The sequence below is a fragment of the Mytilus galloprovincialis genome, chromosome 6, assembly GCF_965363235.1.
Source record: "Mytilus galloprovincialis chromosome 6, xbMytGall1.hap1.1, whole genome shotgun sequence".
Taxonomy (NCBI): Eukaryota; Metazoa; Mollusca; class Bivalvia; order Mytilida; family Mytilidae; genus Mytilus; species Mytilus galloprovincialis.
This window is the reverse complement of record NC_134843.1, coordinates 48,763,919-48,775,785: the sequence shown is the minus strand read 5'-3', so window position 1 is coordinate 48,775,785 and position 11,867 is coordinate 48,763,919. Positions and strand designations below refer to the sequence as shown.

The window sequence follows — 11,867 nt, the reverse complement described above, 5'->3', positions numbered from 1 at the left end:
TAATTGGTTAATCGTTGAACTAAATTCATTTACCTAAAGCTTTTGACTTGTTTTAAAAAAAGAAAGGCTATATCTTAATTCATCTATAAGCCTGCACCCTATAGAAGTTAAACCCAAACGATTGTGAACCTTGTTTTTTTTTTTTGCCCTTTACGGTGCGTGCCAAGGCTCCGTGTTGAAGACCGTACCTTGACCTATAATGGTTTACTTTTATAAACTTTTTGGTTAGAGAGTTGTCTCATTAGCACTCATACCGCATCTTTTTACATCTAGATAGTTTCTATATCTTTTATGTGTCTAGCCTTGATATTTCATATGTCAAAACTCTTCTTTTTTTTTAGGAAAATTGGGGATTGGGATTCCATTTTCTATTTGTGACACGAACCATATGGAGTTTTACTACATTTGTCTTAAAACCTTATTCTTAATTCGGTTTTAACACATTTTATTATTTATCATTGAAGCAGAGACAATAAAATGGATTTATACAATTATATATAGCAGTATAATATGGGATTCAGAAGCAAGTTATCCGGACCTAACCGGCCTTAACTGAAATTTAAAATTACAGAGTTCCCTTAACTATAAAAGGTCTGAGGGTCGCCACATAACATTATTTCGTGTTTTAAAATGAATGGCCTTTTTAACTTCCCTAGGGTATCACCAGCCCAGTATTCAGCACTTCTGTGATTACATGAATTATCATTGATGTGGTCATACTTATAAATTAAATGTTTACAAAACTTTGATTTTTTCTTTAAATACTAAGGCTTTTCTACCCCAGGAAAAGATAACCTTAACTGTATTTGGCGAAACTTATATGAAGTTTTGGTCCTCAATGCTCTTCATATTCGAACTGTATTTTGCTTTTTTAACACTTTTTTATTCGAGCGTCAATGATGAGTCTGTTGTAGACGAAACGCGCGTTTGGTACAAATACAAAATTCCAATCCTGGCATCTATGATGAGTTTATTTGCTATGTGTCGCCTCTCTTCTCATATAAACGAAGAGTCATTACTATTAAACATCTTTATCCAATTATTTCATTATTTTAGAAATAAAAACAATAGGCCGTACATACCAAAACATATGATTAAAGCAGAACTTATTCGCAGTTTATTTTCCTTTTCCAGCAAACTTGCATAGTGTATTTAAAGGAGAAACTGGTTTTCCTTCTGGATGTTTTAGTTGGGTACATGTTAATATATATGTCAATGGAGGATCTGTCATTTCATCCCTTTTACACGATGATGTCTCTTATATCCAAAAATTGAGCATACTTCTAATATTTGTTATTGGGGTCTCGTTTCACAGTAAACAAGCAATCAATTTGTCGATCTTTATTTTTTATTATTGTGAAAGAATTAATACTTTTACAATGGTTCTATGATTTTTTTTTATCAAAGGTTCGCTGAAACTCCATGTCATATTGGTTTTAAAAGCATACAATATGGTATGTGTGGAACAGGATGCAACATAATCTATCCCCCAATAATTTCTGGGAGGAAACAATAACATAATGCTGTTTGTTCTATGAATTTAATTGAAAATTACATGGCAACAAATCAATGTACATGCATTTGAAATACAAAACCTGAAACACCCACTGTATTGTAAGTAGTTTATAAAAATAAAAGACGTTTGTATGCAAGTGAACCTTTGTTATTTCACATATATAATTCTTTAAACCACAATTTGTATTCATTGATTAGCGTTAAGCATTTGACAAGTGTCATCGCCTATTAATATTACAAATCATATATAGCCAGGCCTTGCTCATAAGCATAATTCGCAAAAGATGTTTTATATGTAAACTAGTTGCATGTCTATATGATTAAACATTATAACTTACTATATTTAGACAACTACCATCTAAGATATGATACCTTTTTGTCTGTTCTGTTTTATCAAACGAAAAAGCATATACAATTTACTAAAAAAATAAGAAATTACAAAAAATAAAAGGACAAAAATACCGAACATCAATGAAAAAGATTTTGAACGGCTGTTATGAAATGGCAAAATCAAAATCTTAAACATATCAAACAAATGCAGATCTTGATGAAAGACGAGGGCAGTTTTTCGCCAATCTTACTATCGTTCTGTTGTATCAATCTCATTTTGAACCTTCTTTCCATCTTATGTGTCGTTCTTAAATTCGTAGATCCTGTTTGTTGCTTCAAATTGCAGGTTTTTCTTTCTTTTACTTAATTTCACTTTTACGACATATGTTTCAGATATGCAAAGGTGATGCTTATTGTGACATGATATTAGTTAACCTCACCACCTCTTATGTCTGTAAGAAGTGTGGCTATCGGTACCATTTGTTGTTCGTTGTTCATGCTTCAAATTCGTGGAGGTGTCGGGTATTGGTTGTTGTACTACACATCATTTAGGTTATTCGTAGTTCCTCCAAGTGTATTTTTAAAGATACAATTATTTAATTCTGTTCATCTACAGTACTAATGAAAAACGGTATCTTTTTTATAATGACATACATTACATAGGAAACCAATATTCTAGTTGAGTGCTACTCTGTAAATCTTTGAATCATAAATGCCACAATTACCACTTTCAATATTGATATGCAGTTAGAATTGATTGTAGTGGCTCCACCTTGAACGCGGCATACTAGTGAATCAAACCTGCAAATCAAGAAGTTGATAATTAACTGTTACTTTTCTATAAAGTATCTGTATTTGATATCTCTTAATGACCAAATTTCACTACATGCATATTTTGTAGATATGCAAAGACAAATACCAAAATGAAAGGGATCGCATTTAAAGTTGCCGAACATTTATTTCTTTGTTAAAAATAGGAACAAATGATGTAACTGCGAATAATCTACAAAGTTATTTCGGCAACTGATTTTCACTAGTTTTCAATGACACTAAAATGTATATCTGTTACTGTATTTTTATTTTTTTTTTTTGATACGAATTTAGCAATAAAGAATCAAATTTATCTTTTATGCAATGTTTAAAGTCCAGTGTTAGTTAAGTTTTGGCAAAGATTTAGCATGGTGGTACATAACACGACAGGGAGAAAATTTGTAAAAATCAGCTGAACGCGTCAATCACGTTCGTTTGTAACGGTAATTTTAAGACTCTCAATGAACAAAATGTGTGTTTGTCAAACTGCTATGTATCCATTGAAATTTTCCGATAAAGTGTAGTTCAAGATTTTTGAAATGTTTATATGTTTGTCAAATGGTCAAAGTAAATAATTATGTTTTATTTTATGAAATGTAAAGAGCCAAATTAATTTAAGTCGAGGTGTTTGGTACCATCTTAAGTGCAAAATGAAATGAACTCATTGTTAGGACGTTTTCATTTTCTGTTTTATAATGCAATATTTATCCCAACAGTAGTTTAGATCACGCTATTTGAGTAGTCTAGATGTTAGTTTGGTTCAATAATAAAAACTATGATTGCTTTTGATTCAATTTCATAGGTTAAATTAATTCCTTCCCCCTTCTTTTTAAATAATTGTTATTTGTCTAACGATGATGCATGTACACTTCTAGTTACAAACGAGTACAGTGTACACTTTCACTGATTTGTAGATGATCGTATGATGGCCTCTGATGCAGTTATTTATTGAATATCATACTCAATTTATGTTAAACCATCAATTAGTTCTTTAACATGCTGCAACTTAAAGTCGGAGCTCAAAAACATATAACTTGCCGACTAAACAGTCCTCTAACTTTCTTTTCATACTCTAGCTCGACTAAACTTCCTTCTATAAAAGTCTTTCCATCAGCAAACTGGTACTCGTATCCTTGTTTACAATCACATCGGTATGCTCCTCGTGAGTATTTATACCCGGGTATCTTCTGACACTGAAAAAAAAATGTTGGCTGCATGGGTCTTTAATTTTCAACTAAACACACCATAAGCGTAAAATATGCTTTATCAATTATTTATTAGATAATAACCATTTTACACTGAAGGTTTTAGAATTACTAAACTTTGAGGAAATAAACATTTTAACCAGAGAAGGAAAATATAAATTCAGAGTTGAATGGTTGTTCCCTCAAACCTATTCTCTTACAATGTTTTTTCTTGGATGTTATGAATAAAATATTAGAAATGCAAACCTGTACGAAATAAAGTATGTAGTAAAATTTCAAAATTTATAAAATACACTGAGTGTAATAATAGAGTAATATCATGCTAACTGAGTGAAGGCTAACGACAAACGAATAGACACAATTTTCGTCTAAAACAACATTTACCTCGGTAGATATATGACATCTCGCTGTGTTTTTGAAGGCATTGGCAACATTAAACGACTGAGGACATTGGTTTATTTCCAGGTTGTCAAGAGGAACATCAACCGTAACAACTCCTCTGTAAAAAGTGTAGACAATCGTACATATATATTATTTCTGTGTTCTATGTCTTTCTTAACGTTTAGTTTTTTTTTTGCATTTCTAAATTTTTCTATAACAATATTGTTCAAATCCTCGAACCGATAATAATATGACTGTAACATAATCTATAGCGGAATATTTTAATTGAATCATTTTCTGGAGAAAAAAATCAAACTGCATTTTTTGTTGCTTACGAAGCTGCTTGTTTTAAAATGTAGCTTAATCATATTATTCGAAAGATGTATTTTTTGCTAGTGTCTAAAATTTCAGTGGTATGTTTTCAATTCTTCACGTAAAAGTGTTATACCATGAATAACGATACTTAAAAGGTGGAAATATGTTGTCGCTTGTCGAAATTGGACAAGAACTTAAACTAATTTAATATCGTTTTCACTGAAAAAGCAAACAAAATATAAATATTTGGCTTGAAAATCCTTCTGGAAAAAATCATTGAATAATTGAAAGTCCAATTGCCGATGATATTGTAGTGCTAGACGAGTTGTTTTTTTGATTACCCGCTATGTATCTCCTACATGTTTATCAAATGTACTAAGTAACGTCTAATTATTTAGAACATCTCATATAACACCGTTGTGTTGTATTCCATCTCTCTCTGCTACTCTGGTACCTTTTTTTTCTTTGAATTTCCCAGCGTTAACGGGGAATATTCACCTGGTTGGCGATTCGCTGCATTCGGTATATAAACATTTGAAAACTGTAATACGGTATTTTTTGTACATATGGGGTTCTCTTCTTTGTTTAAGATGAATTTTAACAACTTAAAATTTCGAAAACAGTCAATTTTCATTTATGAATCTTAAATCTTATAAAATCTAGTTAAGAATTGTTAATATATTATTAACTTATAGGATAGTCTGGTGCCTGTAATTAGCGTATTATTTATGTATCTTTTTTTATTCATTATAACGCATACATCTTGTATTTTGTTTGATGTTCAACTTGCTATTGAACTTAATCAATATATAAAGATATTTTATAGCTGTTTATAGGACTGTACTTACGCAAATATATTTTTCTTTGCTACATAGTCTCTTTGAAAGAATGGAATGCTATAAGTCATGACCCAATTATCTACCATTCTATCACATTTAAACTTTGGATTGGACCACATACCATCGTCATATTTTGGAGCAAAGTAAGCGATCGGATAATATTCAAATTTGACTGCACTTGTTCCTTTGACGTCTGAACGTACAAGCTGATTCATTTTATATTTTTCGAGTTTTTCCGTATTTGTTTTCCATCTCTCTTTGATATTCTGATACCAGTTTTCAAAAATATATTTTCTTGGTAAACCTGCCATGTCTATAGCTTTAGCAACACCTTCACTTTTGAATGCATACGGACCAAAGAGTTCTTTAAAGGTTCCATCCTGGTTTTTGAAAATGTATGGTTCAAAGAAAATTCCACTAGATATAATTCTATAGTCTGCCATTACATTAGCTAAGACTTCTCCAAACAAATGATCTTGATGCAATCTGCCACCACCTCTTAAATTACCAAAATTGTCTGTGGCCTGAATATTTTCTAGGAACAAGCTGAGAAAATGTGATAGTCTTAGTGCTGTTGATCCTTGAGATTTGAATTGATTTTCCACGTCATAAGCGGCATCACCAGGTAAATGAAGAGAACTTGCAGGTACGGAATTGCAATTGTTTTTATTTATACTCACCTTCTGTCGAAAAATTCTTATCATTCGATTAAAACGCATTTGATCAAATTTAGATCTATTGGTAAAATCAGTGGTTCTTTTCTTCCGTGTTCTGTTGCCATATATAAATGAAGTTGTTTCATTCATTGACTCGAATGATCTCTTTTTCCGAACATTTATGTTGGCTACTCCAAATTCAACAGTGACATGAGCTTTCTGGTCAACAATAGGAAGAACACGGTAATCTATTAAAACAAAATGAATTATTGTTTCTACGTAACATGAATGTGTCTCTTATCAAAGTGTGAGAAAATCAGTTCGCAATATACATGCATATAGCTACTCGGAGAAATTGCAGAATCGCTGAAAATTTGCCAATGCCTTGATATATTTTTCATACAGAGACCATTTACATTGTTTATATTTTCCACATTGTAGCCTCTGTCTTTTTGGTATTTAATTCATTTCGTTTCCTGTTGTCTTCTTTCATTATTCATCATATTCTAGAAACTTTAGAAGCTATATGATCAAAAGAGACACAGGGAAAGAACAGCAATATTCATCTTATGTCAACTTTCTTTTAAAGAGTTTCTTAAAAATGTCTTAGTTTGTCAAAGCGGAATTCTAAAAACATCGTTCTAAATCATTATAATGGTGAGGAAGACAACTAAGGTGATGAAACCCTCTGGGACTAAAATTCCTCCAGCAATTATTTTTCTTTTCCTTTATCTCTCTAGTAAATTTAAAATTCACACAAATAGAAGTGAAACACAATTTATCAATACAGCGTGAGTAAACAGATGTAAAAAGAGGGGCGAAAGATACTAGAGGGATAGTCAAACTCAAAGATTGAAAGTAAACTGACAACGCAATGGCTAAAAAAATGCTAATCATACTTTGGAAAGTGATAGAATATCGTGTTATTAAACAGACGGGTCAACTCATTTTGTAGAAAATGTTGACAAAAGTCGGCACCAAATTTCGAAGATGAGAATTGATTATTCAAAAATCTTCAAAGGCATTCAAACTTTTAAGCAGAATATCGCTTTTTGTCTTAAATCAATAGATTTGATAAGAAAATAACAGTCTGTAAACATTAGACATGTTGGGCAATTATTTAACTCGGCACAGTGTTTACAATTTAATTATATATGGTAAATACATTGGCTTGTATCGTTTCTTTTGTTGACTAGTATATAAGAAAATGATTTAATGTGCGTTTCTGTATTAAACTCCACGTTAGGTCAAATTTGAACATATTTTATAACATATTTGACCAAATACACAATATTTAAAATTAGAACACATGCATGAATAATAAATAACATTATTTTTGTCATGTACATTACAACTTACGATCACCACGTATACAACCAAAACTGTTTGCATACTCCGCATTGGTTGCCTGTTCTATCAGTTTTCCATTGTATGGTCCTTGAATATCCATAGGATATACGTATTTATTCTTACAGTGACATATATATCCTCCACGCTTGTATCCTTTACCACTCAAATGCTTACACTGTATACAAATATATATGTATACAGTTCAATTAATGTGCAAGAGTTTCTAAACAAAAACTGTTGTTTTTTTTTAAACTGTTATATTGCAAGACATTTAAGAGGACTACTTTGCCTGTATCAACTATTATCCGTTTGATGTGTTTAAGCTTTTGATTTTGACATTTGATTAGAGACTTTCCGTTTTGAATTTTCTTCGGAGTCCAGTATTTTGGTGATTTTACTTTTGACTTGATTTTTTTCGGTTGAAAATGATAATGAATAATACCTAATGTACCTTGTCGTTGTTTGTGTCATTACTGTTCATTATTGAAGTTCGTGAAAAATTTTGACGTTACTATCATAGGTAATGGGAACTGGTGCGGATAGCAGTTTATAGATGTTCATGTCACATAATTTGCACGTGTATATGCAGTTAAATATACAATGTTCGTCGATTGATGGAAAATTTTCAATTCATATTTACGAGTTTTCGAAACAGAGAAAAGTCAGGATTGTCGAACTAGCCGAACAAATAAAATGAACATTACTTAATCGAAGACTACGATGAGGATCCCAATTAAAACTATGACGTCAACAGTACTTTGAATAAAATTGTTCGACCACAACAAAAAAGGCTAAGTTGACTGGATGGATTTGGCTATAATATGTAGGTTCTTTTTTTAGTTGTACAGCTCTTTCAGTGTTTCAGTTCTTGTACATCATTGGCTTTCAAATATTTGGCTTTGGGTGTGCCTGATAAAGGTAAATCTAGAAAATCGTTTGGGACACATTCAATTTATAGTGTTGTTCTCATAATTTGCAGAATAAAGATATTTTCTTACCCCTGTATTTGACTTACACCTTGCTATCCCGGCAAGGTAGCTTGGTCCAGGATTACCAGGGCTGATTCCACATGCATTGAAATCAATTTTTGCAAAATGAATATCCATAACCGCAACGCCAACAAATCTATACAAAGAAATAATACTTATTCATATCAGCGCTGTTAATTAGCTTGTGGTTTTTTTTCTAGGATTATAATGTTCTGATGATGATCTGCTTTTAACACAAAGGAGAAGGTACGGCTCATGAAAATCAAAACTAACAACATGCATCATAAATCTACAATGTAACAACTTTCAGATGACCATAGAATTTGAATTCTGTCTTCATGAGACACCAACAAGACATTTATCTGTCAGGTATCAGTATTTAAAATTTGAAAACTGTCTCCATGAGACACCAACAAGACATTTATTTGTCAGATATCAGTATTTAAAAATTTGAATTCTGTCTTCATGAGACACCAACAAGACATGTATCTGTCAGATATCAGTATTCAAAATTTGAATTCTGTCTTCATGAGACACCAACAAGACATTTATCTGTCAGGTATCAGTATTTACAATTTGAAAACTGTCTCCATGAGACACCAACAAGACATTTATTTGTCAGATATCAGTATTTAAAAATTTGAATTCTGTCTTCATGAGACACCAACAAGACATGTATCTGTCAGATATCAGTATTCAAAATTTGAATTCTGTCTTCATGAGACACCAACAAGACATTTATCTGTCAGATATCAGTATTTAAAATTTGAATTCTGTCTTCATGAGACACCAACAAGACATGTATCTGTCAGATATCAGTATTTAAAATTTGAATTCTGTCTTCATGAGACAACAACAGGACATTTACCTGTCAGGTATCAGTATTTAAAATTTGAATTCTGTCTTCATGAGACACCAACAAGACATTTGTCGGTTAGATATCAGTATTTAAAATTTGAATTCTGTCTTCATGAGACACCAACAAGACATTTATCTGTCAGGTATCAGTATTTAAAATTTGAATTCTGTCTTCATGAGACCCCAACAAGACATTTATCGGTTAGATATCAGTATTTAAAATTTGAATTCTGTCTTCATGAGACACCAACAAGACATTTATCTGTCAGGTATCAGTATTTAAAATTTTAATTCTGTCTTCATGAGACACCAACGACCCCTATGCAATATATTGGCTTTTGTAGTTTTCACCGAAATGACACGGCGGGCAACACGTTCATTGTCTTTTTTTCTGTTGCTGTTAATACATCACAAAGACGATTATTAAGAGCGTGACACTCTTCCAATATGAAGTAAGTCCATACTAGGATCAGACGAGGCTGCGTATCTATATATCCATCACACAAGTACTAACTACAATGAAATAGCAACCCGAGGACATCTTATTGGCAACATAATATCTTTAGTAACGGAGAAGTGTCAGAAATCCTAATAGTCTTAAATATCATCAATAGATTTCTGTTATTGTTATGTTTTCCTTATTATCTGTTTAGAATCACAACACTTTAAGTTTTAATCTGAATCAATGCACAATACATGTATATGCATAATTAAATTATGAAAGCCTCAAGTGTTCATAGAGTACTTACCTCTGCCGTCTCATATGAGTATAGTTGGAATATCGTGGGAAGAAATCAACAATAGGTGATACTGCACTGACTACCCATTTGTTTGATTTTCCGCAATCAAAATATGGAACAGTGAATCTAACTGGCATTTTGCCATTGTCTTTTTCGTTCTGACTTGGCAAGTTTGGACCAAAAAAATTGAAGACATCAAACTCTTCTTTAATGAATTTTCCAGTAACGTTAGAATAACGAATTCCTATGCTGTAAGTAAATTTGTTTGATTTATCTTCATGCTTGTCTAAGTCTGGTAACCAAAACTGGTACCAAGGATTCATCTTATGCCTTTCATTAGTATAATTTTTGTTGTTTCCTGCTCCAATATCTTTAACTTGGACAACTCGTCGATTTGGTTCCCGTATGAAGTTTCCTTGAGCAAAGGTATTGTCTTTTCGCCAACCTTTTACGCCGAATAACGGAATAGTTTTATTAAAGTCTAAGTTTGTCAACCAGTTCGGATAATAGACATCTTTGTCAAAAATTATGGATGATCCGTTAATGACATATGGATTAGCATTAATATCTGCTGTTACTGACATGTAGAGATAATGAACATTCGGTTGTATAGAGTAGTCTTCAGTACTATTCATTCGTTGTAATATATAACTCATGAAGAATGCCCTATTAAGGGCCATATTATGCATATGAACTAACGCAGATCTATTTGAATAGAAAACTTTACTAAGAAGCTCATTTGCCTTCGGAATTTGTGTAACAATATCATCCCTCATCATCATATCAGCTTTTGATCTACTTGCACAGTTGTGTCCCTTTATGGCATTGATATATTTTTCAACAATTTCATCATATCTATCCCTCTGAAGCCACGTAAAGACCCCGTCTGCCACAACTAATTCTTCTTTTAATAGCATACAATAGAAGAGGTTGAACAGAACAGTTGTTGTCTTAATCTTTTTCATTTCCAAATTATGAGTGGATTGACTGGTATATCAAAATATTAAACAAATCTGCAAAACAAAATAGATGCATCACCAGGTACCAGATAGAACAGTGACCGTGGTTCTGTTTCATCATCATTATCAAATACCTTTCTTTTTTCACCAAAATAATAAAAATTAAAACAATTTCAGTGCAGTGCAGCTTGATTTATCAAAAGAACTTTACTATGAAGTGTATTGAGGACTATCCGTACTTTTCCAGTAATTTCAATTGGGATATACTAATTTCAGTACAAAAAATATAAAATGAGGAGTTGTGGTATGATTGCCATCAGGACACCTATCCTCCAAAGTATAATAGAGTAGAAGTGAGCAATTATTGAACACTTACCACTGTCTTAGTTTCAATACTTAACCCATTAGAAATGTCATTTAAAAACTACATATCTAAATACCGTGTTTTATTAAACTAGCTTTTACTCTTCCCAAACTGATTTTTAAATATTCAGGGAATGATGGACAGGATTGATATCTTCTCCTCAATCTATAATTCCTCTAATTATCAGCATAAGAATGGTAAATCTGCAAATTTGCGGAAGCAAATTTTTGTTCTCCCCTCGGTAGGATTCGAACTCATGCTATATGGGATATCAAGGCAACACTGCCTGACCTATGCGCTCTAGACCTCTCGGTCACCAAGAATGAACTAAAAATAAAGCTGCCGCTGGCCTAGTATTACCTTTCCTCGTCAGAAGAATCTAGAGTTGGAACACAGTACATGCTATATTAAGCATGAAGACGGAGTTGATTGCTGATTAGCTAAGTTATTGATCGTAAAGGATCGTAAGATGCAGTCACATAAATAGTTAAATATATATACTAGTATATCGTAAATCTCCTTTTTATATGAAAGATGAACGATGAACGTTGATTTT

At 32.1% G+C, this 11,867-nt stretch overlaps 1 protein-coding gene across 2 annotated transcripts; it reads right to left on the bottom strand.

Annotated features, from left to right (window-relative positions):
* Window positions 1-2,947: 2,947 nt before the first annotated feature.
* Window positions 2,948-10,959, bottom strand: LOC143079763 (uncharacterized). 2 transcript variants are annotated; one of them, XM_076255341.1, is made up of 6 exons: window positions 9,998-10,959; window positions 8,400-8,526; window positions 7,411-7,576; window positions 5,405-6,299; window positions 4,245-4,359; window positions 2,948-3,848 (listed from the first exon to the last, which is right to left on the bottom strand). In XM_076255341.1, the coding sequence occupies exons 1-6, from the start codon at window positions 10,951-10,953 to the stop codon at window positions 3,675-3,677; spliced, it is 2,433 nt and encodes an 810-aa protein (XP_076111456.1). In that variant the 5' UTR covers window positions 10,954-10,959; the 3' UTR covers window positions 2,948-3,674. The 2 variants fall into 2 exon arrangements, with proteins under 2 accessions (XP_076111456.1, XP_076111457.1); XM_076255342.1 differs by lacking the exon at window positions 9,998-10,959 and having other exon boundaries at window positions 8,400-8,756.
* Window positions 10,960-11,867: the final 908 nt, after the last annotated feature.

What these genes read in the sequence shown, in the direction of transcription:
- LOC143079763 (XM_076255341.1), bottom strand. Translation starts at nt 10,953, where the DNA reads ATGAAAAAGATTAAGACAACAACTGTTCTGTTCAACCTCTTCTATTGT. An exon ending in GCAAAGAAAAATATATTTGC is followed by an intron (nt 4,360 to 5,404) that starts GTAAGTACAGTC and finishes CACTTTTTACAG; the next exon opens with AGGAGTTGTTACGGTTGATG. An exon ending in GATGTCATATATCTACCGAG is followed by an intron (nt 3,849 to 4,244) that starts GTAAATGTTGTT and finishes TTTTTTTTTCAG; the next exon opens with TGTCAGAAGATACCCGGGTA.